We start from the raw sequence: 27,310 nt of genomic DNA, 5'->3' as shown, positions 1-27,310 counted from the left end.
AGCGCTTGCCTAGCAAGCACAAGGCCCTGGGTTTGGTCCCCAGCTCCGAAAAAAAAGAAAAAAAAAAGAAAAAAGACCAAGCTAGCCTTGAACTCTCAGAGGTCTGGCTGCCTCTGCCTCCTTAGTGCTGGAATTAAAGGCATATGCCACCACACCCAGCACACAAAAGCAAATCTCAACTTCCTTCTATACCTTCCCAGCTTACAAACTCTCTTTTCCTTCTTTATGTCCAGATAATATGGTGACATGAAAGACATCATGTAAGAAGTGTCCAAACAATATTTAATACAGTTGGGAAATTCTAATGCATAAAAGCACAGTTAAAATCTCAGTTACTTTATGTATCCAATGTACAGTCTCGTCTTTGTACTAAAGTGATTTATATTTAATTCATCTAATCTTGCGTCATCCTTTCTCCATAATAAGAACCTTGTAAATCCATGAGTTGTAAGCAAGTTGTACTTTCGTCACATACAGACCTATGCTAAATAAGAGAATATACTCTAAAAAGATACAGAAAATAAGGACAGATACAGTTTGTATACTATGAGGAAATGTGAAAAGATTGGATCAAATAAACAATAATACTATAAACATAAATTTCATATGTACATCCCCAAAACTTCTACCTTAATAATCAACTTTGGCTAACTTTAAACTTGCTTTGTAGACAAAGCTGGACTTGAACTTGCATCATCCTATATGATATTCCCAAACATCCCTTTTTTAATGGTTTTAAAGAGCTAAGGTACTGGGATTCCGGATGTAGCTCAGTTGACAGATCACCTAACATGCACAATACTGGGCTAGCACTATATAAAACTGGGTGTGGTGACACGTGCCTGTAATCATCGTTCTAGGGAGGTAGAGGCAGGAGGACCAGAAACTCCCAGGCATTGCGGCACATACCTTTAATCCCGCAGCACTCAGGAGAAGGAGGGAGGAGGGTCAGAAGGTCACTGGCGTGGTGGCACAGGCCTGTAACCCCAGTACTCAGGAGGGAAAAGCAGGAAGATCTTTGAGGGTTTGAGGCCAGCTTCATAGACCTTAGTTAAGTTCCAGGACAGCCAGAGCTACATAGTGAGATCCTGTCTTAGAAAGGAAAAAAAAATACAAATTTTTTCTATATATTTTTGGTTGTGAGCCTAGCCTTTAATAGTTGAGCCATCTCTGCAGCCTGATCTTTAAGACTAAGTCAAGTAAAAGATAATTTCAAGCATACCATATGGCAGAAACCTGCAATCTCAGAATCCCAGGACTCAAAGAAGCTAAGGCAGGGTTGTGAACTCAAATCCAACCCGGGGTTACCTGGCAAATCCTTTCCCCCCAAAAAAATGACATGTACCATATGATAGAGATAAGGCAGATACTAAAGTCTCATAGAGACACCAAGACTAAGTCACAAAACAGACATGATTTATAGCAAAGAAACCAAATGCCTTTAACATGTATCTATATACATCATTAAAAACTATAATAATTGATAAGTGAGGACACCCTGAATATCAGTAGAAAACAGAAAAGTTATATTATGGCAATAGTACCCTTTAAGTATTGTGCAGCCATTAAGAAAAGCAGTAAGGTGTTCTGGAGACCAGAGAGCTGAGACACCCTGTCAAGGTAAAGCCAGTCCTGAGCACCGTGTAGCCTTGTCCCAAGTATAGATAAGGGCACGCACGTGTCTGCATCTTCACTGTCCTTCCCTACTGACTGCAACAATTACCTTGCTTATTTTAGGCCCTGCCACTGTTAGTTTACTGACCTGTATTCTCTGTAACATATTTTGACATGATTTATCCATGATTACTCTTCCCGGTCACTGTCCCATAGAACACAGAGTAGCTAGAGCAATATACCCAGTGCTGACACACTCATCTTGAGCACAGGAAAGGGGCAGTGTACGGAGTGGCACAGAGCACCACGATCCCTGAGCATGACAGAACATGGAGAAAGTGACTGGCCAGGGTATCTGTAGAGAGTTTTGGTTTCTTTAAAAACCATGTAAACATGTTTTTGTTTTAATCCCACGTGTGGGATATGAGGCTGCTTCAGATTTTCCACAGCAGCTAACTATTTTCGCACTTGGGCAGGGGTGTGATTCAACAGAGAGTTTAATCCTGAGGAGCTCTGGAGGAGGAAGAGGAGGAAGAGGAGGAAGAGGAGGAGGAAGAAGAGGAAGAAGAGGAAGGGGAGGGGAGGAGGAGGAGGAAGCAGCCCCTGTTGGCCTCTGTTGTTACAGCTGGAGAAATTCTGACTAAGAAGCTTGGACTTGTCCCAAGGAAGTCAATATACCCTTATTCAGCAAGAAGTAGTTTAAAGAGACCTACACCCCCTTCCTCTCTAATCTTCTTTCTCTCCTACCTAGTGTGTGTGTGTGTGTGTGTGTGTGTGTGTGTGTGTGTGTGTGTGTGTGTATGTGTGTGTGGCACGGGGGGAGGGGGGAAGAAGGATTAGGGTGAATAACGGTTGGAAGGGAGGTAAAGATAAAAGAACTAAGTAAAATAGCAGGAAAAAAATACACCTATGGGTATCCACTCAAAAAGTAACTTTCACTTTCATCTGTAGATGTTCATCTCCTTGACCAACATGTTTGTGGTGGTTTGAATAGAAACACCCCCCTATAAACTGTTTGATTGAATGTTTGGCCAATGGAGAGTGACTATTAGGAGGCCTTACTGGAGTAGGTATGGCCTTGTTGGAAGAAGTGTGTCACTGTGGGGGCAAGCAGTGAGGTCACTTATGCTCAAGCTCTGCCCAGTGTGGAATTCAATCCCCCTCTGCTGTCTTCAAATACATTACTCTCAGTTGGTCTCCCGCACCATGCTATGATCACAATGGACTGAGTCTCGGAGACTGTAGCCAGCCCCTAGTTAAATGTTACCCTTTCTAGGCCATGGTGTCTCTTCACAGCCATGAAATCCTAACTAAAAGTAACAATGTTTTTTGGAGAACTTGGATCATGACCTGAAACTGTTAACATAGTTCTACACATAAAAAAAAAAAAACACATGAAAAATGTATAAATGGCTAACATTATATAAAATATAAAAGATAAAGAAGTAATCTATCAAAGGGCATGGTGGCACACACCTTTAATCCCAGCACTCAGGAGGCAGAGGCAGGCAGGCAGATCTCTGGTGTACAAAGAGAGGTCCAGGACAGCTAGAGCTAGACAAACAAACTCTTGCCTTAAATAACGGGTGTGAGTGTGTGTGTGTGTGTGTGTGTGTGTGTGTGTGTGTGTGTGTGTGTGTGTGTGTGTGTGAGGTTGGGAGGGGGGTCTTAAGGAGAGACTAAAACAGTCACCAAATGGAAAACCTAAGGCACCAATAGTCAAGCTGTCATAGCTTAACTAATTCACACCATTTCACAACACCAGCTCTTCCAAAACCTAGTAACAAATACGGGATACTTGCTTTCTCATGGTTTTTCTTTTAATCACTCAAATATGTAAATCAAAGTTTGAAAACCTCTGTGTAATAATCACCTGCTACAATTTTAGTAGTACTTACGGGCTGGCTGGCACTGACAATACTCATGTGCTTAGGAAGGCCACAGATTGATGTCTGCAACTCTAAAGTGGTCTTCTTACTAGAAAATAAAATGCAATGTTAAATATAAGGCACTGTTAAATTAGAATCTTTTGGGGATATGGAGTCTTACTATGTCACCTCGATACTTACTCTGTTGATTATGCTAGCCTGGAACTCACAGAGATCCAACTGCCTCTGCCTCCCACGTGCTAGGATTAAAGGCATGATGTGTGCAACCATGCCCAGCATTGAAATTATAATTTTAAACAAGTAAAAATCTAAATTAGATTAAACATTTAGGAATACATGATATTGTTAATAGAAATCTACTGACAAGAAAGAGTTCATTTGACATTCCTAACCACTACAGTTTAAAAGTATTTTTACAAAGAACAAACACTAAGCATTTGTTTATTCTATGTAGGACACTATCAGAGAGAATCAGGAACGAAGACGCAGATTTTGCTTGTTTGAGTTTGATTTGGACTATTCCTTAGACCGGATAATGGTCCACATGCTCCATCCAAGACCATGGGTTTCCTTATCTGACACTCCTTTGACCCTAGTCCACAGTCCAACCTGCCCCTAAGCCTATCACGACTTTTCAGCTATTGTCTTTACATTAGTCTAGAAACTGAAAGCAAAATGAGAACAAATCAATGTTTTAATGTGTTCCAGTTTTTAATCTTTAAAAAATTAAACTTGCTTTTCTTTTTTCTGTATGCATGTATGTTTTTCCTACATGTATGTCTGTCCACCACATGCATGCCTGTGTGCCCACAGATGCCAGAAGAGGGCATCAGATCCCCTAAAACTAGAGTTCCAGATAGCAGTTGCTATGTTGATACTGTAAATAGAGCCCTGGTCCTCTGTACTCTTAAGAACTGAGCCATCTCTCCAGCCGATTTTTACTTTCGAATCTCATTTTTTTTATTTTGCAAATAAATGATTTAAAAAATTAAAACTAAAATCACTAATCGATACTAAAAATCATTATTAGGTGAAAAAATAATAAAAACTGGCCTCATATAACCAGGTATACAGTCCATGCCTGTGAGTGGCAAAAGTCTAGCCAGCTTGGGGTTCGCAGAAAGTTTGACCCCAGAATGAGCTACATGGAGACACTACCTCAAATCTTCATCAAAGACAAGGTGGGAAGAGTGATAGGTTTCATTTCAGGTGCTATTTACCATAACCTTATTTCAAATGGCTTAGCGGTAGCACTCACCTAGCATGGACAAGGCCTAAATTTGATCCCCAGTAAGCTCAAAAGGTTACAAGGAGTGCTGTTGGACTCTGAATAGAAAATACCCACCCCACCCCCACGCCAAGGGTTTATATGTTGAAGGTCTGGTCCCCAGCTGGGGCTACTTTGGTAGATAGAAACTTTAGAAAGCAATTCACTGGAAGCATGTCATATGAAGGGTATCATGTCTCTAGCCCCTCTCTCTTTCTGTCTCCTACTGAAATGAAATGAGCAACCATGCTCTACCCCACTCCAGGCAATGATGCCATGCCTCACCATAGGCCCACAGCAACTGGGCCAGACCAACCTTAGAACTGAGTCAAACTCCCTACCCTCAACAGTCCTCAGGAAGCCAGAGATGGATGACTCTGTACATCTGTAATCCCAGCACTCAGCAGATTACTGCGAGTTTAAAGCCAAACTGCTCGAAACAGAATCCAAGACAAGCCAGGGCTACATAGCAAGACTCTGTCTCAAAATATATATACATATGTACTCATATATGCATACAACCAACTCTTCCACATTCAGTGAACAAAGCAGTCTGCTGCTTCATCAAGAGCTCCAACTTCCTCAATTCATCTCATCACATAAGGCCCTGTGACTGTGTGACCTCATATCACAAAATGAGTATGAGTATGATCCTTTAATAGTTTTACTAAATATGAATGTCTTGCCTACATGTATGTTTGTGTAGCACATGCACATCTGGTGCCCACAGAGGCCCAAAGAGGGCACTGGATCTCCCGGAACTGGAGTTATAGATGGTTGGGACCTGCCCTTTGAGTGCTGGGAATTGAACCTAGGTTCTCCAGAAGAGCAGAACCATTGAGCCATCTCTCCAGCCCCAACAGTCCAATCTGAGAGACCACATTCATCTAACTCTTATGACAGTATATTGTGGAACTGTCCACCATTTCTTATTTTCCTATTCATTACTGTAGCTTATCACCTACTATGCTCCCGAGTTACACTTTATCACAGGAGTTTATACGGACAGGGAGAACATGCTAGGAAGCACTCTACCTTAGAGCTAGACCCAATCCAAATCTTCTTTTTTTTTTTTTTTTTTTTTTTTGGTTCTTTTTTTTTCGAGCTGGGGATCGAACCCAGGGCCTTGCGCTTCCTAGGCAAGCGCCTACCACTGAGCTAAATCCCCAACCCCAAATCTTCTTTTCTTAAACAGTATTTCATCCTGGGTATCTATATTTATACTTTAACTTGGGTTTTTAATTTGTTTTTATTTTTAGTGGTACTAAGGACTGAACCCAGAATTTTCTATGCACATATTCAACATATTTACAGTCAGATATTTACCCTCATTCTCTCGCTTCTCCCCCGGCAACATTTTACATAGTTCAGGCTGGCCTAAAACTTGCCTTGTAGCAAAGATGATCTTTCTGCATCCACAGCCCAAGTGCAAGAAAGGATTCTACCTGCATGCCACACACCCGCCTCCAGTTAGCTTCCCGATGTGCTACATATTGAAAACCATCTCAAAGTCTGTTTCACAATGCATACTTTACAACTCTGCACTCAACAGTATTCTCAATCTCAGAAAGTTCCTCCGCCCCATAAATACAGTGGCTTGAACCATGTATTTAGTAAACAGAATCCTGATTCTTACTTTCATTGACTGTGATCCTCTCTGACGGCATCATTTAACTTTGTCTTCTCTCATATCGAATCCTTATTTCTTCTGCCATCACCTTCAAACCATATCTCCAACTTCTTTTCTTCTCCTCCTTAAGATTTTTCTATTTATTTATTTCATGTGATGTGTGATGCATGTGTATGAGCATGTGCATGCTATGCTGTACGTGTGGGGTCAGAAGACAACTTACAGCAATCTAGTCTTCCTTTCCATCACATGAGATCTGGTACTGAGCTCAGGTCATCAGCTTTGGCACAAAGTGCCTTTACCCCGTAAACCATCTTACCGCCCCTTTCCTCTTATTCACCCGTTATTTCCTAGTTAGACTTAGAGATCGTGAAGGCAAAGCATATTTTATATACATGAAAGCATCAGTAGAGTGCTCTGTACATGGAAACTTTAATCATATGGAGTGGAGAAGAGAGATAAACATAACACATGTAAGGTTTGTACTATGCAGGCCAGCCTCCAGTTAGGATCCCAGAATGCATCCCAGTGGATACCGAGGATTCCCACTGAGTTTTCCCAGCCGACACTCAGGCGCGTTAACAGACGGCTCTTCTGCTCACTTCTTTCACGTCATTGTTCCTCCTGGTTCTGTCATAACTAGCCTTTGTTCTACTCTTCTTCTAGGTTCATCCCAGCTCATGGTTTCAACAGCTATAACTGATTCTATTAAGGAATTCTCTCCAAAATAAATAGTTAACTACCCAACACGCCACCACATGGCTAGTCCAGCACCTTAAAAACAAATCTTTCCTGACTCTATGGCTTTCAGAATCATGGTCCACTTCCTTGGTAATGCATTCAAGGTCTTTCATGACCTGGTCTCTCAACTTCACAACCTCTTCTTCCTATACTTCACACCCTCTCTGCTCCAGCTGATCTCTCAGGGGCTTCTGTCAGGAGGTAAGTCAGTCTAACGTATCTGTCTATCACACTCAGCCCACATGCTCTACGTCACACCAAGGCTGCCTAGCTCCAGTAACTCTTAGATGTGTCACCCACTCCCCTGAAGTCTGATCTCAGCTCAACTCCCATTGCATCCCAGGCATAGCTTTATCTTAGCATCTTTGAATTCACTTTAGACTATTATTGTGAAAGCTGGTATGTGGGCTGGAGAGATGGCTCAGCGGTTAAGAGCACTGACTGCTCCTCCAGAGGTCCTGAGTTCAATTCCCAGCAACCCATGGTGGCTCACAACCATCTGTAATGGGATCTGATGCCCTTTTCTGGTGTGTCTGAAGACAGAGACAGTGTACCCACATACATGAGATAAATAAATAAATCTTTTTTAAAAAAAGAAAAGAAAAAAGAAAGCTGGTATGTATGTTATTTAGCAAAGAAAAACTCAATGACTATCCTATGCTAGTGCTGGTTTTTAAACAGTCAACTTACCATCTCAGCACCCACCATACTGAGGCCTGTAATGTCTTCCCACAGATGAAGTACCTACAAAACCAGCGCATAGTCAGACAAGGGGCGAGGAAGAGCAATGCACATCCTTTACCTCTGCCCAGGTCTCCTTCCCCATCCCTTCTCCATCAGGGGTCATGAAATAACAGAGGCACTAACAGGAAACTCGGATAGATCAGCCTGTGCTGACAGGAGCCAGGCCCACCCTTAGCGGAGAGGAATGAGGCCCAGAAGCGTCATATGTACAGGAAAGGCCCAGCTTGCTATGGTCAAATTCCACCCTCATGACCACCTCCATCACACAATTTCTATTACATTGTCGTCTGAGCCAACAATACCCCACCCACCCCCGCAGGCCGCTTCCAACACTTCAACACCAAAATGCCCCAATAACAAGAAAACCGAAAAGATGGAAATTAGATGTCAGAGTATTTCTCACTCAGCCTTAGAAAATTTTCATCTATCAGATCCAATATCTCTGTTCTTTCTCTAAGTAAACTCCCAAATCGCTATTTAATTGCTTTTTTATTATGCTTCAATGCAAATCAGACCATATTTTTCAGCCACTTTGTTATACCTTAAACAGTACATGGTAAAATGACAAATAAGCAAGCAATTAGTGTGATTATGAGAACACAGAGTACTAAGGAAACACACGGCTTCTGCAATCAAGTTTTGTGTCAGAGATTTTTAGTAGAGCGCCGCCCACACTTGAGACACGGCAAACAAGTATGACTTAGCAAACAAAAGTGCAGGTAACCATGGAAGTACAGAGGCATTCAGGACAGACAAAGGTTTCTGTAAGACTGCCTAGATTTAAAGAAGTTGGTGTGTTAAAGAAAAAAATGCAAATAACTAAGACTAGCTCACTGAGCAGAAGGGGAAAGGCACGGGAGGATGAAGTAAATCTGAAGTCAAAGTATACAGATCCCGAAAGCCAAATCTAGCACATGAAAGCAATGAAAAGGGGGGGAACCCCACAAGCAAGAAACTTGCTCAATTCTGTTAGAAAGACAAACGCACTGGATGACCAGACAGGAAGCTATGACAGCAAGCACGCTGAGATGACACTGGCATGGAATACAGTGATAGCATCAAGGATAACAAAGACATCCAAGACACTGTTCTAGAAGTAACCCAACGAGGCTCAGTGATCCACTACAAGGAAAAGGAAAAGGAACACAAGGAATGGCCTATGTATATGCACTGCATACCCAGTTTAATCTTTCCAGAGAGAAAGAGATGCCACTTTTTGGGTTGAGATTGCAGTTGATGATGACTAGTTTTGGAATATGTCGTCTGAATTACCAGAAAGAATATCCAAATGGGCATGTCATTAAGACAGATAACCAGTTACCAGAAAAGATCTTTGGGTTAACAATTTTACACAATTATCAGCACATACATGATGACAGCAGAAAATACTTTTTAAATCAAGTATCTGTCATTCACACCAAAAGATATTTAATATCCCCATTCTTCTAGGACAGCCCTTCTCAACCTGTGGGTGGTAACCCCTCTGGAGTTGAATGACCTTTCATAGAAGCCACATATCAGACATGCTGCATAAATCAGATATTTACATTGTGATTCATAACAATAACAAAATTACAGTTATGAAGTAGCAACAAACATCATCTATGGTTGGTGTCACCACAACATGAGGAACTGTATTAAAGGGTCTCAGCCTTAAGAAGGTTGAAAACCACTGTTGGAAATGATATTAAGCCAAACTGCTAAGACTCAATGCTGGCCTTGCAGATTCCCAGTCTCGGAGACACTGTTACTCGGTAAGTAGTAAGTGCACAGGAAAGAAGGAAGACCAACAACAAGTACCACCTACATGCCAAAGTCCAGGGGGAAGAGGGCCAAGTGAAGGGATTCCAGACCGACTCAGAAGTTCAAGACAGAAAGGATTCTTGGTGGGGTGTTTGTTGTTTTTTGGGTTTGGGCTTTTTTGTTTTTGGTGGTGGGGGGGTTGATTTGTTTTTAAGACAGGATCTCACTATAGAACCCTAGCTAGCCTGGAAATCACTACAGACTAGACTGGCCTTGAGTGTGCAGTAACATCGCCCCCCTCTGCCTCCCCAGTACTAGGATTACAGGAAAGAGATACCAAGCCCACCTAGAACAGAGGAATAGTGCCCACTTTGAAACAAAAAATTAAGTTCTATTCACATCAATCTTCCAAACTAATTCTTTTTTTAAAACAATTTTTTAAGGCTTATCTATTTTATATGTGAGTACACTGTCACTGTCTTCAGACACACCAGAAGAGGGCATCAGATCCCATTACAGATGGTTGTGAGCCACCATGTGGGTGCTAGGAATTGAACTCAAGACCTCTGGAAGAGCACTCAATGCTCTTAACCACTGAGCCATCTTTCTAGTCCCCCAAATTAATTCTTAAATTTAATTAACAGAAACACTAAATATCCTTCTTAAAATGTATGGATTAAGGATGGTGGTACACGCCTTTAATGCCAGCACCCGAGAGGCAGCAGCAGGGGGTTATTTGTGAGCTTGGGTCCAGCTGGGCAGCCAGGGCACTGTAGAGGGCAACTGTATCAATTTTTTGATAATCTGTTTATTGCCTTTCTCCCTCCACCCATTCTTCTACCCACTTTTTAAAAACTGTGTATGGATGCTTTTCCTGCACCTAGTGTGTGTACAACATGTACACTTGGTACCTATGGAGATGAGAAGAGGATGTTGGAGAGCCTGAGACCAGAGTCACAGACAGCTGTTAGTAACCATGTGGGTATCGGAAAACAAATCCAGGTCCTCTGGAAAGAGTCAGTGCTCCTAACTGCTGAGGTAGCTCTCCAGCCTTCTTTTCTGACTTTCTGAGGTAGGATTTCTAGCGCTGATTGGCTGGAAGTCATTATGGAGTTCACAGCCCAGATCTACCCTGACCTTATTTGTGACAGTTCTCCTGTCTCAGCTTCCCACGTCCTGAGATCACAAGCAGGAGCTGCCACCATTTAGGTTCTGAACCAGAATTTCTGGGCTTCAGACTTCTCATTGTAGTCCATCGTCCACTGGACTTTGGCAGGTACACATAATACTCTGTCGTCCTTATCAGGAGCAAAGCCCAGAACCGTGCTCTGCCACATCATGAACTCAAGGTCAATGTGGCCCTTGATACCATGTCCAAAAAAGCCCATATAGAGTAGGAGCTGACAATCCCTACTTAGAACAAAAACTGATGGTCGACAGTCTAGGGATTTTTAGTGAACCTGGCTTCTTAGTGAACACGGGAATCAGAACAATGTGGGACTTCTGACTGGCAATTCCAGTGACAGTAATCATAAGAATCCCACTGACTTATCAGTGTAATAACCCATAGGAATCAATGAAGCACTCTTTTACGATGTTAAGTTATGTGTGTTCCAAGAGCCAATTAACTGCTGTGTAGGAAGCACCAACAGCCACTGGAAGGCAATGAGCTCTGAACTGTGGGATACGAAGTTAAGGCACTCCCAGCACTTGTGAGGCCTTCCTTCTCAAGTCTCAAAACCTACGATAGGCTGGAGCCCTCATTGAGGACAGGCAGGAAGACACAAGCAAATCCAATAACCAAAACCCTTCACCATTTTAAAAGTTATCTATCCTTATATATAAGGAAACCGAACTGCTAGGAAAACTGTCCAGGTGAGGATCCAGAGGTCTCATTCCACCCATGTGTACATGCTGGTGCTTGACCCTGTAATCAGTGACAAGGCAGTTTACTTAGAGTAATTTTTTATACAGGCACATAAAATAAGGAGAATATCTTATAAATGATGGGAGGAACAAGTTTTTGAAAATGTAGTCTTTCTCTCAGTATCAAAAAATTTAGGCCAGTTTGGGAGGTACAAACAGGTGGACTTCTATATGAGTTTGAGACCAGCATGGTCTACATAGAGTTCAGGGAAGCACATAATGAGATCCTATCTCAAAAACAAAACCAAAAAAAGCAGTTCTAGTTTCAAAGGGCTATGGAAATGTATTAAGAGAGGTTTGGGGCTGGAGAGATGGCTCAGTGGTTAAGAGCACTGACTGCTCTTCCAGAGGTCCTGAGTTCAAATCCCAGCAACCACATGGTGGCTCACAACCATCTGTAATGGGATCTGATGCCCTTCTGGTGTGTCTGACGGTACTCACATACATATAAATAAATAAATAAATAAATAAATAAATAAATAAATAAATAAATCTTTTAAAGAGAAAGGGTTCCCTGAACCTCATGTATACCTCGATTGAGTGACTTTTCTAGCAATTTGAATATTCCTCAGTCTCTTCTTATCTGTAAAACAAGGCTGAAAACAGTGAGTTCGAATTTCAGAGTGAGACAAATTAAACACAAGGAATACTAAAGTCTTTAGACATCAGTAAGTGTAAGATTTTATTACCATGAAATGAAGACAATAAAAATAATGTATTAATCTGCATAGGGGGTATCAAAAGAACTTCAATCTCAACACCTACAAAAACTACCCCAAAGGGAGCAGCTATGTGTTGGACTCATCACGCAGCCTAACAGTTGGCTCTGCCTCACACTTACACGATTCTGTGTACGAAAAGCTGAAGGGAAGGCCGGCACTTAAGTTTCTAAAATTCAAGCTGATTAATACATTGTTCTGTTGGGTATAGTGACCAAACCTTTAAAGCACTTGAGAAGCAGAGGCAGGTGGATGTTTGAATTGAGATCAACCAAGAAGATCATAACTCAAAATAAAATAAAGTTTCCTTTGTATATCAAAAGGCACAGATAAACTGTATTAAATCATTAAGTCTTAAAAGAAAAAAATTTTAAACACACCTATGTTGAAAGGAGTTAGCATATAAGATAAATGCCTTTACCATGACTTAAGCCCGTTTTCCTATTAAGTTCAATATTGTCACTGTGTCCCCTTCACAGAGGCTAAAGCCAACAGGTGAACAGGAAGCTCTGAGTACAGTACAATGATCTGCAGGGGAGGGAGGTTTGTTACTGCTTTCCAGGTTGAGCTTTTTGTTGCTGCTGCTGCTGTTGCTGTTGTTTGTTTTTTCCTCGTTAACTATATTGTCTCTCTGCAGAAGAGCAGCAGCCATTTCTTTCTAATTCTTCCCCAACATCTCTCTCCACCACTGTACCCCCTCCCATCTCCGCAGAACATTTAATCATACGTTGGCATAGTAACTGAAAAATTGACTGACCTTTAACAAAAAAAAAAAAAAAATCGGCTGAAAGAAAACTGAAACACACTTAACACACACAAAAACGCATGTTAATGCTTCTTTAAAAAAAAAACGTAAAAATTATTTGTGAAAAACTGAACCATAGGAGTTCAAATGAGTTGCATCTGAGAGCTAATTTGAAAGTCAAAAGTGGAAGTGATTCTTTTTTTTAAGGAATGAAAAGGAGAATCTTGCTATCAATGGGTAATGTATTAAAAGAAATAAACTGGGAGCTCAGAGGCAGCTGCAAATCAGTCATTGTTTTCTAAAAGACCAGGTTATCTTCAGGATTTTTCCCCCCTCCGGGCTCAACCAATCCCCACCTTTTCTGAGTTAACCAGTCTCCAGGCAAGCCGCGCTTCCTGATTGGCTCGGAGATACCGAGTAGAAAAAACAGCCAATCCTTCTCAAGTCAGACCTGTGCTGTGCTATGGAGACATTACAACCACTGCATGGCCAGAGTGTGTACAAACCTGTCCGTGCAGCAATATCCCCTCCTACTCCTAAATTCACTTGCCGGAGGATTCTTTAAAGCCAGCGGGACCTGCCTCCAACCTGGCATCGACTTAAAAAAAAAAAATCTTCCCGCTCTCTTTTGGTGGGAATAAAGAAAGTGTTGTAACCAAAAGCGCAAGAGGGGTAAACTCTGCCCTCGGTCTGACTCACTCTCTCGAAGCCCAGTTTTCGGAGAGCGAGAGGGAAAGTTACGGATCGGAAAGGGCGAGGGTCGCAGGCGCACACGCCCGGAGGGAAGCAAGCCTGGCCGGGCCGAGTGAGCGTGCGAACGTGCGTATGGTTTGGAAGTGAGTAAATAAACAGCTCTACTAGCACTATGAGCCCGGGCAGGCGGCCCAAGTTCCCACAAGCCTCGGCCTGGGAAACGGCGGGGCGCTCACAGGGGCGCGAGGTCATGTCGGGGCGGGAAGGCACCCGGAGAGTCCGGGGGCGGGAGGGGTGTGTCGGGGCCTGGAGGCCCGCCAGGCGCTGAAGGCCGGGGAAGCTGCCGCGGCGCCCGCCTTCGCTCGGCCTCGGGCCCCGCGCCAGGGCCCGCCTCCCGCGACGCCTCACTCCCCTTCCGCCCGGCGCCCGGCCCGCGCCTGCCCGGGTTGCCGCGGCTCTCGCCGCCCGCCTCGGGCCCTCCTCCTCTGGGACTCTGCGCTCCCAGGATCCCCCCGCCCCCGCTCTTTTCCTCGCCGGCCCCCTTCTCCCCGGGTCCCGCCGCCTGCCTCTCCACCCTCCGCCTTTACCTGCTGCGGGACCGGGGCGTCGAGGCCCGGGCCGTGTCGTCGAGTGAGCGCCGCGGGTCCGCAACCCTTTCCCGCCGCCGCCACTACGCTCTCTGGCGCGGCACGGCGCGGGGCTGGCGAGCAGCTGTGTCCGCGGGGAGAGACGCAGCGAGCGTGCGGAGCGAGGACACACTGCCGCTCTCCGTCCGACCGGGGAAAAGCAGCCGCGCAGGAGCCCGCCGCGAGAGGGCGGGTGGGCGGCCGCGTGGGGAGGGGTCTCGCGGCCGCCGCAATGGCTGCCACGTAGCCAGGTGGATCTCCGCCCCCGCCCCGGGGCCGCGACCTCTGCCGCTCCGCACCCCCACCCCGGGCCCTCCAGGATGCGTCGGCCCGCGCCACGGCGCCAGCCCGGAGACCCGAGCCCACCGGTGCTGGCGTCTCGCCGGCTCCGTTAAGAGAAGTGAGTCCCGGGCCTGGCGGGAGGCGCAGCCTGGGACCCGCGGCCCCCGAGGCTCTCCCGGAAGCTTGCGGCCCGTCGCTCGCCCCTGAGGGTCCCGGGGAAAGCAGGCGCGGGTCCTTTCGCGGTGACGCGGGGCCCGCTACTGCTCCCCGTGTAAGCAACCCGGTGAGCCGCGGCCGGGTCAAGCCCTCACCTCTCTCCCGAGCCCGAAAAGCAAAACAAGGTCGTTCTGGCCCGGGGCAGCGAGGGAGGAACTAGGAGCTGGGGCGGGCGGGACTGCAGCTGCGAGGTCCGAGGGGCGAGGCGATGGGCCCCGCGCTGTCCCCCACGGGGGCCGCTCACTCGGGGCGGACGGGCGGCGGCGCCCCGCGGGAACAAAGGGCCCCGCGGCCCCAGCAACCCGGACGGAGGCTGCCGGGACCCAGCCCGCGCCGCCAACGTGCGGTCGGAACCCGCTGGCCTGAGCCCAAAAGAGCTGCGGCCTTTGCCAGTGTGGAGCTGGAGTTTCAGGTGCCAAGAAAAAGCAACAGTGTTCCCTTCCCTGTTAACGATCCTGGATTATTAGCCCGTCCCCTAAGCCCGCTCCATGTTTTTCCGGCTGGACTCTGACTTTCCTGTTTAATTTGTTTTGTCCTGACATGAAAAGAGCAGAGTACAAAAGTGTCTCACTCTAGCCTTCTAATTAATGATGCTACTGGTCGTTTCAGGTTTTTAGTCTTGTGTGGGTTTTTTTGTTTGTTTGTTTGTTTGTTTGTTTTTTGTTTTTGTGTGTTTTCTCCCGGAGTTTCCTCTCTGCGTTTTTTTTACTAACCCCCCCCCCCACACACACACACCCTTGCCATAGTAACCTCTTGATAACGTATTCGGCTACATCAGAGACACAGATTATCTTCCAATTGCAATGGCAATTTCTTAAATTGAATGTAGATTTGGAAAGAATACAAGTGAAAAAACATTCCCTTTAGATCTGGTTTGAACACTCTCACACTCAGTGAGAAAATGGTCTAGTGGGCTTTTTCTAGAAATTAGTATATTTAAGCAAAGATCTTAGGATGATAAATTTTCTGATGAAATCTCCCACACAGAAAAGAATACAAACGGATTTGTGTTTTTTTTTTCATTTTCTTTGTCTTTTTAGAGATCTCTTGAGTTCCCGTGTTTAAAAAAAAAAAAATACTATACAAACTTTATGAAGGCTTATTCTAAATATTGTAAACAAAAGAAATGTAATAACCCAGAATCCCAAGTGTAAGCAGCTACTGCTGAGAACCTGACATTAATCTGCTTCTGAGCAGCTATTAGGAGACTAATAACTGTAATATATGCCACTTTTGAAATGAAAGAAACTTAGTAATTATAACTTCAAACAAACCTAGCAAACTTATGTTAATTTTGTTCACTTGAAATATATTCAGCATGATAATAAGAACTCGTATTTAAGTTCTTAAATTTCTTTTGAACATCTGCTAAGGATTTATCACATCTTAAATCCGAATAATAAAAGAGGGATTCTTAACATTAGAGAATATATCTCAAGGCACAATACTGCCCAATCTGAATTAGTTTTGCTTACTATATCAGAAGAAAAGTATCCACCCCACAAAATGTTCACAGCCAGATGTAAAGAACAAAGCCATCTTTACCAGCGTTCAGTGCCAGGCCTGCTTTATGAATAGTTACAAGGGCTCCTCTCCCCTTATTGGCTCACATTCTAAGCCAATAGGAAAAGTACAACACATCTTTCAAAGGAGACAGCATTGGAATAAATGGACTGTTTACCACATTCATTCTCTTTGGACCTCACAGGTCCTGTAATTTCAAAGAAGACATGTAGGAATCTTTGAATTTCTGAATATCCGGACAAGGGTGCTACTTATCGTGGGTGGTGCAGATCCACCTCTGCAGCCTTGGAGTCGACTGTAGTATAATGGGTTATAATTAACTATGTGAAAGTAACATTTCTCCAAAATACCGGATGAATGTGAAGCATGACGAGATGCTACCAGCTAATACCTCTAGTAACAACTACTCAAATTTTATTTCAGAAACTGGCCCTTAAGGAAATAGGGATTTGTAAACGTGTTTGGAATGTCTGGAACATATTTAATGTATAGGTTCTAAACCTGCTTGCTTATATTTGCTTTTGGAGCCTAAATACGATTTCACTGCAACAAAAAGTAATCTGAGTAATCTGTAGTACCTTTAGATTCCTCTGCCTTATTCTGCTTAATTCTAGTTTCTACATAGGTTATGATCTTTCTTACTGGATTCCCAATTCCTGGAAGATAGATTGTTTCCTGCTCAGCCTTGTGTTTCCCACTGCCAAAGCCAGAAACTTGTACAAAATAGGCAGTGTGCTATGTTAAAGGTGCAATAAGCAAGCTCTCTGACAGGGACGCCAAACCAAGAGAAAGTGTCTGCTTCTCTCCCCAGTTACATAATAGCACATCACTCGTTTTAGTTCTGTGTCTTCCGATTCCCCCTCATAAGGTCTGGGAATATAACACTGCACTGTTCTGGCCTAGTGCATGAAGCCTTGGACTATAACAACTAATCAAGTCCCGTGGAGATCAGGTAGTAGTTGCTACTGCTGTCATCTAAAGTAAACAAGTTTCAGTGGATTGTGTCAGGTGTCCTTACCACACAGACACAGTGCTCTGTGCCCTCAGAATTGCTTCAGTACTCCAAACTCAGATGCATCTTTCAGGTGACACTCAGAGTATCTACTCTGTGATAAATTATGAACACGTGTTAGAAATTATTAGAAGCTTAATAAATTATACATATGAGTGGGTTCAGTCATGAAGAAAATGTAATTTCCTACAATTACTCATCTGTAAAAAGCAGGTATTAACACAACATTTTCAAGGTCGAAGATACATACGATTCATCAGGTAAAGTGTTTGCCATGAGAGGGCCAGATTTCAGATCCCCAAGAGGTGTGTGTCTGCAGTCCAACACACCCAACAATGGACCAACTATGAATGAGAAGTTCAAGAGTAGTAGTTGCTTGGTTCCATGAGGCTAGGTGTTTGAGCTGGTCTTCTGTAAAAGCCGGGATCCTGAAGAAGTAGGTTCCAACAGAAGATGTGCAGGCGAAAAAGCCTTTCTTCTTCTATTGTCCTTATGAAGGCCTCCAGCAGAAGATAATGGCCACCTCCTTTCCTGGACTTGGAGCTTCCTCTGTCTCAGACTGGCCTTGAACTCAGAGATCTGCTTGTCTCTATCTCCTGGGATTAAAGGTCTGCACTCCCTTGCCTGGGCCTAAGCTTTTCATGGCCACTGTGCTTCAAGATCCAGATCAAAAGCCTGTGTCTTCCAGCCTCAAAGTCACCATCACAAGGGTGTGCTCCAATGTCTAGGTTGTAGTTCATTCAGATGTAGTCAGCTTGTTAGCCAGGAGAGGCCATCACAGAGATCACCACAGAATGAGGAGCTGCAGCGTCAGGAAGGTTGGGAACCTCTAATTGGGTACTCATCACTGAAGTGTGTAGTTGTGGACATGGCCTCCATGATCTTCCACATCCCAGGAAAGTGCTCTACCACTAAGCTTCCAGCCCTGGGTTTCTGCCACTTGAATTTGGGGACAGAATTCAGTGAAGCCAAGCCTAATGACCTGAGTGTAAACCCAAGACTCATGCAGTGGGAGGAAAGAATCTATTTCCACAAGTTCCCTGACCACTACATACATGTGGCATGCATACACCCACACATATCCACATACAAATAAATGTAATAAAAAGTGCAAAGCTCTCCTGATACTAAGGAAATATATTGAATTATGTGTTAATTTGGGCAGGTGGGGCTGGAGAGATGGCTCAGTGGGTAAGAGTACCTACTGTTTTTCCACAGGACTGGGGATCTCCAGTTCCATAGAACCTGACATCCCTTCTGACCTCTGCAGGCAAAAAAAAAAAAAAAGCATATTTGTTTTCTTAAATTAATGTGTTTACAAAAAACCCACTGTGAGAAGTGGTTAAGATAGGATCTCACGGGGTTGGGGATTTGGCTCAGTGGTAGAGCACTTGCCTAGCAAGCGCAAGGTCCTGGGTTCAGTCCCCAGCTCCGAAAAAAAGATAGGATCTCACCATGTAACCCTGGCTGACCTCAACCTTGCAGCCACTCTCAGCCTCCAAATTTGAGGAAAACTGGCAGGTACCACAGGGCAGCAACACTTTCCCTTAGGCTCACTGAAGTCTGCTGCTTCCTCCCAATTTAAATTTTTGAATTAAGATTTACAGTTTAGACCTGGGGAGATGGCTCAGCATTGAAGAGCACCAGCTGCTCTTCCAAAGGTCCTGAGTTCAATTCCCAGCAACCACATGGAGCTCACAAACATCTATCATAAAATCTGGTGCCCCGTTTCTGTCATGCAGGCATACATGCAAATAGAGCACAGATATATTCAATAACTAAAATAAAGCTTTAAGAATGTATTCACTTTTTAAAGATTTATTGGGTGCATGTATTTGTGTGCAATGACTGTATGTGATATGTATGATGAGTGTGGGATGGCTGTGGATACGTGTGTGGCACGGTGAGTGTGTTGCATTCACAGAGCTGTCAGTCCTCTTCCACCGTGTAGATTCCAGGCATTCAACTTAGGTCCTGATGTTTGTTTAGCATCCTTTACACACAAGCCATTACACTACTAACTCTTTTTAACTGAGACTATCCTTGTGTTTTTGATCTTCCAATCCCCACATCCCAAATTCTGGGTTGGAGTATGCACTATCAAGCCTGTCTTATGCCCTAAGCATGGAAGCCAGGGTTTCATGCATACTAAGGAAGCATTCTACCTCTTCAGCTCTTACTTTGTTTTTACATATGTATGTATGTATGTATATAAAGTATGTATGTATAGACAGGATCTCTCTCATAGCTCTGACTGTCTCTATGTAAAACAGTGGCCTTGAACTCACAGAGATCCACCTGCCTCCTGAGTGCTGAGATTAAGGCATGTGCCACTATACATGGCTTTTAATTTTTACTGCTGAGTCTGGCTCGGCCATGTAAGGGATGGCAAGACATGGTTCCCACCCCTGGAACAGAGCCAGCAGCATGTTGATGGTTGCTGTGGGTATAAGACTTGTTTGTAAAGTGTGCATATTTTTCAAGTTCCTCCAACAAATGTTCTCTCTGCCAAGGTCAATGACTCCATGATAATCAGAGACAGCATAAGTCAGGAAGGCAAGGGTATGTCTATGTCTCAGCAAAATGGTGAATGTTGAGACCTTGAGGACAGCCCTTAAGGCTGTAAAAAAGAATTCTGAAAACATGAGTTCAAAAGAATATAATTTCCCAACTACATAAAATAGAAGGATGCAATATGAATTGTATAAAGAGCTTCACAGACCTAAAAGAACAGAGGCAGCTGCACTAAGACTCCAGCTTGTCAGAAAGCTACTAAGGAAAGAGATAAAGAGGAGGAAGAGGGAATAGTGGTCCCAGGGCAGGGTCCCACCCAGCTAGCTTATTGTCTGTGCTTAACAAAGGCAGGCAACAGATATCTAAATTCTTTTGCAATGTTTAAAAGAAAAATGTGCTTGCTGTCTCTAAGAATCAAGCGGCCAGGGCCAAGGTATGCTGATTCACGGGATTAGCAAAGGGGAACCTGGGGTAATAACTCAATTGATATCTAAATAAAAGACTGGGCTTTTGATCTGGAATAAATGAGCTATCCTGAGAGATTTTAAAACAGCAAGAGAAAGTTGTCTCGGGCAGAACATTGTCAACTTGTAATCCAAGATTTGACTTTTGAGTGGTTGGTTTTGCTACCCTCAAACATTTCTTCCTCAGAACCCCTCTCCAAATCAAGCCTGATCCTTGGCAACTTGTTTTATTTTATCTGTATGAGTGTGGTCTGTATATATATGTATGTGCATCACATGCTATCTTGGGATGTCAGAAAAGGGTACCGAATTCCCTGGAACTGGAGTTACATGCAGGTGGTAGTGAGCCACCCAATAGATGTTGGTAGGTGAACCAAGGTCTCCTGCAAGAGCAACAGGTGTTCCTAACCGCTGAGCCACTTCCCCCAGCCTATTCATTTTTTGCTTTTTGTCTTCTCAAGACAAGGTTTTGCTGTCTAGTCCTGGCCAGAAGATACTCAATGTGCAATCTGGGATGGCCTGGGATTCTCAGCAAACCTCTTGTCTCAGACTTCCAAATCCTAGGATTACAGGGTTGTGCAAGCACAACTTTTTTTTCCTTTTGATTTTAAAGGAAATATAAAAATTATCATGGATTCCTGAAAATACCATAAACTCTAAATACGAAGATCTCTTTGGGTGATGGAGAAGTTGGCCTGGACCCTGGAGGAAATGTCTGACTGGAGAAATAAGAGCTTAGACCAAGCAGCCCTAGGCTGCTCTTGCAGATCTGGTCGGTTTGCTAAGCCTCTTTCTCTTTCTCTTTCCCTTTAACAGGAATCTCTGAAGAGGTAGAAAAAGAAAATGTACACCACTTCAGCTCAACCCCCAGGAAAGATAGTATCAACAGAAACGAATCAGCTCGGCCTGTGTAATCCTAGTGCTTGAGAGGCAGAGGCAGGAGGATCAAAAGTTCAGGGCTAGCCTACACATCAAATTTGAGACCAGCAAGCTATAAGAGTATGTCTCGGGCTGGAGAGCTGGCTCAGCGGTTAAGAGCACTGGCTGCCTCCAGCTCCGAAAAAAAGAAAAGAAAAGAAAAAAAAAAAAGCAAAAAAAAGCACTGGCTGCTCTTCCAGAGTTCCTGAGTTCAATTCCCAGCAACCACATGGTGGCTCACAACCATCTGTAATGAGATCTGATGCCCTCTGCTGGTGTGTCTGAAGACAGCTACAGTGAACTTATATGTAATAAATGAATAAATAAATCTTAAAAAAAAAAAATGTCTCAAGGGTTTGGGGATTTAGCTCAGTGGTAGAGCGCTTGCCCAGCAAGCGCAAGGCCCTGGGTACAGTCCTCAGCTCCGAAAAAAAAAAACAAAACAAAACAAAAGAGTATGTCTCAAAAAGAAAGAAAGAGGAAAAAAAGAAACAACGTTTCTTGGAAATTCTATCCTTATTGCTGAATTACTGTGCTCAGTATTCATAATTTGCTCGACCTAGTCTTGCTATCCTGCTCCAGCTTCCCGCTAACCAGACCATAGTCTATGACTAAGCCTTCCTTGAAGATTTCCCTACAAGACAAGAGTGTCTCCAGTAGGTAGTAAAATAAGCAATCTGCTTTATATTCTTATTATAACAAATCAACAGTCTAGTTTACAAGTCATTCTATGAGACAATATCAGGAAAACATATGGATTCATGCAACAAAAAATTTTTTTTTCTTTTCTTTTTTTTCGGAGCTGGGGACCGAACCCAAGGCCTTGAGCTTGCTAGGCAAGCGCTCTACCACTGCAACAAAATTTTTAACTGATTTTTTCTTCTATATTATTGAGTCAGAGAAGTTCATGTTTGGCATCTGAGCCCTGATGGGTTGATCCAAGTTTCTACACCCCTACAAGATTCAGTCTTGTAGCAAGTTTTTATTAGCTGGGTTTTCCCATTTTCTAAGCACAGCCGTTATCCCTACGCTGCTTCTCATAATCTCCTGTCTTCAGACTAGCCAAGGGGTGGAAAAAGAAACATGCCAACAAAGTTTTTCCACAGCCATTATTTTCCTACAGTTCTATCCAATGAGGGAATTAAAAATACATGTTTTTTTTTTTTTCTCGTGGCTCCTAATTGGGAAAGGCTTAGTCATTAGCAGTTAGTTCTACGTAAAACAAGTCATGGCCTTTATTCTTGACCAAAGAACAGAAGAAACTAGGGCAAGCCTCACGAGTCAGCCTCTCAACCCATCCTCCCTGACAATTTGTCTGATGGGAACTTTTCATTGATCTTAACCACCTGTATTGCTCAATAAGATTTCTTTTTTGTTTGGTTGGGGTTTTTTGTTTGTTTGTTTTTCTAGACAGGATTTTTCTGTGTAGCTTGGCTGCCCTGGAACTTGCTCTGTAGACCAGGCTGGCCAGGAACTAGTTTGCCTCTGCCTCCCAGGATCAAGTGCCAGGATTAAAGTCGTGTACCACCACTGCCCATCCAAAACCCAAGGTTTTGTGCATCCTATATAAGCACTCTACAAGCTGAGCCTGAACCTCATCCACAACCTTCACTTTTTATTTTGAGATAATTTCACATAGAAAACTTTGACTTTAAGTTTGAATACACTCTTCTCCCACCCACTTAGCTTTACATAGTTTTAACTAGTCTTCAGAACCAGCTTGTTAACAGTATAGACTATGGCTCTGTCTCTCGGCACTGTAACAGAAGCCTGAAACTGTTTAAAGAACTGAAGGCTTTCTTGTCTTATGATTTCTTTCAGTTTCTTCTTCTTTTTTAATTATTTATCTTATGTGTATGGGCGTTTTGTCTGTACCCCAGAAGAGATCTCATGGGACTAGAGTTACACAAGTTGTAAGCTGCCATTTTGGTGCGGGAATTGAACCCAGGTCCTCTGGATGAGCAGCCAGTGCTCTTAACTGCTGAGCCATCTCTCTAGCCTTCTTTCACAAGTTTCAAGGTACACAGATCCTTCACTTGGCACCTGAGGTAAAGACATCAGGACGTTGGGGGTGTGGGGAAGAGACTATGTACCTCATGGCAGCCAAGAAGTTGAGAAGAGACACAGAGAGGTCCAGGAAGGGAAATGTCAAGGTCATGTCTCAGGTGGCTACTTGCTCCAACTAGGCCTACCTTCAAAAGTTTTTTTCATTAATTTATTAATTCACTTTACATCTCAATCTCAGCACCCATCCCTCCTCTCCTCCCACTCCTCACCTCACTCCCACCCTACCCCACCTCTGTTCCAAAACACCCTTCCCAAAATAGTGCCACAGCTGGTGACCCCATCTTCAGCACATGAACTTGAGGGAGAAATTTCATATCTGGCAAAACAACTACACTTTACTCATGCTTAACCACCTTCTCTCCTAATGTACTTTTTCTGTCCTAGGATCCAATCCAGAATTCCACATTAAGACTGGCCCTGTGCCCTTGGTCTCCCTCCCATCCTCTGACCTTGGTACATTTGATCAGAATTTGAATAGTGCCCAACTTATAAGAGCTTAATATCCAGTGTTTAAGAAGATATAAAAGCAGCAAGCATTCAGAAGACATTTTACTGGGAATGTTGAACTTGGAGTGGTGGTAAGTGTGAGAATCCCTTCTGTGATGCTAACCAGCAAAGCAGCAGCAGAAACTGCAGCTCTGGACAGCCAGGGGGTAACAAAGTCACACAAAACAGTGAGCGTAGATACAGTGGTTTGTTTGTTTGTTTGTTTGTGTTTTGTTTGTTTGTTTGTTTTTCCAGGGCAGACAGGATGGCTCAGCAGGTAAAGGTGCTTGTTACCACACCTGACCTGAGTCACTGGACATGGTGGAAGGAAAGAAAAACAGAATCAACTCCCACAAGTCACATTCTTATCTCCACATAACAAATATACAACATACATACCGAAAAATAATAAGTGTTCTATGTTATATTTTCAGCTTATAATGATGCATATAAGGTTCTAAGGTTCTTTATCTCCAGTGTGTGTGTGGTGTGGTGGTGGTGGTGGTGGTGGTGGTGTTGTGTGTGTGTGTGTGTGTGTGTGTGTGTGTGTGTGTGTGTGTGTGTGTGTTTATTGGGAGACTGATTCACACAGAGAAGTTGAATATTTTTCACAATGGCCATCTGCAAGCTGGAATGTCAGAGAAATTGATTAGCCCAGAAAACAGGATGTCTCAGAACCAGTAAGGCAAGTCCTGGAGCCCTGACTCTTGAGACCAAAGACTAAAGGGGCCTAAGGGAAAAGCTAGTGCAAACTAAAGTTTGAAGTCTGATGTCTGGGAGCAATGGCGCTCAGAAGGCTTGGCCCACTCTACCTAGAAGAGTCAGAGACTGTGTACTCATTTCTTCCATGTGGGCCCTAGCCGACTGGATCATGCCTCTCACATTGAGGGTCTGGCCAGAGGGCTAACCCATGTACCAGTGTTCTCTGGAAACATGACACCCTAAATGAACCATCACAGATGACTTTAATTCAAATGTAACCCCTTATAAGTTGAAGGTCATCTATAGTCACTTTGTAGAATGTCTCTGAATTTAGTTGCTCTTATATTTTTCTCATCGTTTGACTAGAGTCATGGATCTTTGGCAAAAATACCGTCTAAGAGATCCTGTCTTCTCAATGCATGCTATCAATATCTTCCTATTGGTGGTATTGACCTTGATAGAAGCATTAAACTGGTATATGCCAGAAAATAAAGTTACTGTTTTCTCATTTGCATTGATAGTATCTTGGGTAAGGCATATTGTTTCTTTTATTAGCATATATTAATTTGTAAATTTATATTTCATTTAATAGTACATTTCATTGTGGCAGGCTATGGGATGCTTTGATAGCAAACATGTTATTTCTCTCCAGTGTTGCAGCCCCTGATGTTAGCATGTATCACCGGCTCTTGCCTGCGAGTATAACTCCTGCTATGCTTGTCTAAGGCAGAACACTGATAATCTCTGCATCCCTCATTCATTTTGCATCTATTAACTGGAATCTTCAGTGATAAATAGTTTTTCCTTACTGCCATTTATCCATTTAATTATATTGATGTCAGTACGGGTTCATGGGCATTGATTTTATTCTGCACATTTTAATTATTCTACTCTCTCAAATCGTTCCAGGTTTGGTAGTTCATTAGTTCACAAGTCCTTTTGATATTTCTACTTCTCTTTTAAACACTTCTTTCTTTCCTGTACCTCAGGACGTTCTAGGTTCAACATGTCCCAGCCTTAGAGTCAAGTACTTCTCTAAGGCACTCCTGGTTCCTTTTATCAAAAAATAGTACTGAGGAGCCAAGCTCCAGGATCTAAGTGTGCTCATTGCTTCAAGGCTCACCATTCCTACGCCTCCTAGTGAACAGAAATGGTGAGTTACACGCCTGTACATCCCACACATACATTTACATGTCAGTCATGTTGGACGTTGTGGCTCACACTGGTAAGACTGAGGTAAGAACACTGCCTCAAACTCAAGAGCAGTTTGGTCTGCAGTGAGTTCCAGGCCAACCTACCAGACTCTAAAGAAGAGTTCATATCAATGTGTCTCAAACTGTCCATGAAGCAGACTGGGAAATAAGACTGTCAAGGCAGCAATACCCTAGTACTAAAGCCAGTCAACAACACAGCAATAACAAAAGGAAAACTGTAGAACTGTGTGTGTGTGTACTGGAATATGCTCTGTACACCAGACTGGCCTCCACCCAGAGGTCCTATGACCTCTGCCTCTGAAGTATTGGCATTAAAGGCCTTTGCTAGCACACCTTGCTTCATTTTAGGCTACCTAAAAACTTCTCTTTAGCCTGGTGTGGGAAGGGGAGGTAGGCACACGCTTTTAATCCCAGCACTTGGGAGGCAGAGGCAAATAGGTCTCATCGAGTGGTCTCAGTGAGGCCAGCGTGGTCTACAGAGTGAGATCAAGAGAAACCCTGTCTCAGGAAGAAAAAAAAAGCGTAGAGGTGGCTGGGAAGTAGAGCCAGGACACAAACACTGGGACCCTGCAAACATTAAGGGGTGAGCTGAGCATGGTGGGTACATCTGTAAACCAACACTGGGGAGACTGAGGCACAAGGACTGAGAGATTAAGCCTGGGATGTATAGTAAATTCCAGTACTGGCCACTAAGGGGGAAAGGGAACAAAGGAAGTCTGGGAGAGAGGGTGCAGGGAGAAGGGAGGAAGAGAGAGAGATAAGAGAGATAAGAAGGTGAGAGGGTAGGTGAGAAAATGCCGTAGACCTACCGGAGTTAAACAATCTCTCCTCCCCACAAATCCATGGAGAACCAAATGTGTGGCCTGAGGCAGTGAGCAGATCACTAAATCCTCCTTTTCATTCCCTGGACTACAGCACCAGAAGTCAGGTTTATTCTTTCTGGCAGGAAATTAGAGACTCTCTCTCCAGAATCTAAATTGCTACAGAGGAAATACCTATATAAACAGGCACTTGGGAAAACACCTCCACCCAAGCTCGTCAATCTAAATTTACACCCAAGAGCAACAAGACCGGCTATTCACACCCAGCTTCCAATCAGATTCCACAGCATCCACTACTAACCAGAACAAACATTCAGATCAGCAGAGCTCTAGGGCTTAGAAAAAGGCTTCCCAGAGTAAAGACTGGCACCAAAAGAAACAAACTGGAGGAGGAGGAAAAAATCGTAGAGATAACAAAGAAAATCCAGGCAGAGGAGGAAATTTTGAAAAGTACACATCCTCCGGGAGGTAAGATTGTATAGCAGAGGGCCCAAACCCTGTAAGGAGGGGGAATGCCCTGGGGACGAAGGACGAAGAGAGAGCGGATGAGGAAAGGGGGAGAAGGAGGGAATGGGCTGGGATTGGTAGATCCGTTGGTGGGTGGGGGACTGAGCAGAGCCCAGCAACATAAACTAGGATTGGAGGTGCACACTGGCATTCCCAGCTTTCAGGGAAGTACAGGGAGGAGGGTCAGAAGTACTACTCGGGTCATCCTCAGAGATGGAGGCCAGCCTAGGCTTACATGAAACCCTA

The 27,310-nt window shown here is 43.8% G+C and overlaps 1 protein-coding gene across 1 annotated transcript in view; it reads right to left on the bottom strand.

The window, feature by feature from the left end:
- Nucleotides 1-1,061: 1,061 nt before the first annotated feature.
- The window catches only part of LOC116911962 (collagen alpha-2(I) chain-like), an 86,635-nt gene continuing 60,386 nt past the window's right edge, over nucleotides 1,062-27,310 (bottom strand). Inside the window, exons 3-8 of the mRNA XM_032915887.1 lie at nucleotides 15,080-15,235; nucleotides 14,299-14,991; nucleotides 12,086-12,150; nucleotides 7,832-7,885; nucleotides 3,513-3,591; nucleotides 1,062-1,088 (exon numbers count right to left, since the gene is read on the bottom strand). Of these exons, the coding sequence (XP_032771778.1) occupies nucleotides 1,074-1,088; nucleotides 3,513-3,591; nucleotides 7,832-7,885; nucleotides 12,086-12,150; nucleotides 14,299-14,991; nucleotides 15,080-15,235 (1,062 nt within the window). The 3' untranslated portion in view covers nucleotides 1,062-1,073. The remainder of the gene's footprint in view (nucleotides 1,089-3,512; nucleotides 3,592-7,831; nucleotides 7,886-12,085; nucleotides 12,151-14,298; nucleotides 14,992-15,079; nucleotides 15,236-27,310) is intronic.

Source organism: Rattus rattus, chromosome 11 (assembly GCF_011064425.1).
Source record: "Rattus rattus isolate New Zealand chromosome 11, Rrattus_CSIRO_v1, whole genome shotgun sequence".
Taxonomy (NCBI): Eukaryota; Metazoa; Chordata; class Mammalia; order Rodentia; family Muridae; genus Rattus; species Rattus rattus.
The sequence above is the reverse complement of the archived record's forward strand: the minus strand, read 5'-3'. Positions and strand labels throughout refer to the sequence as shown.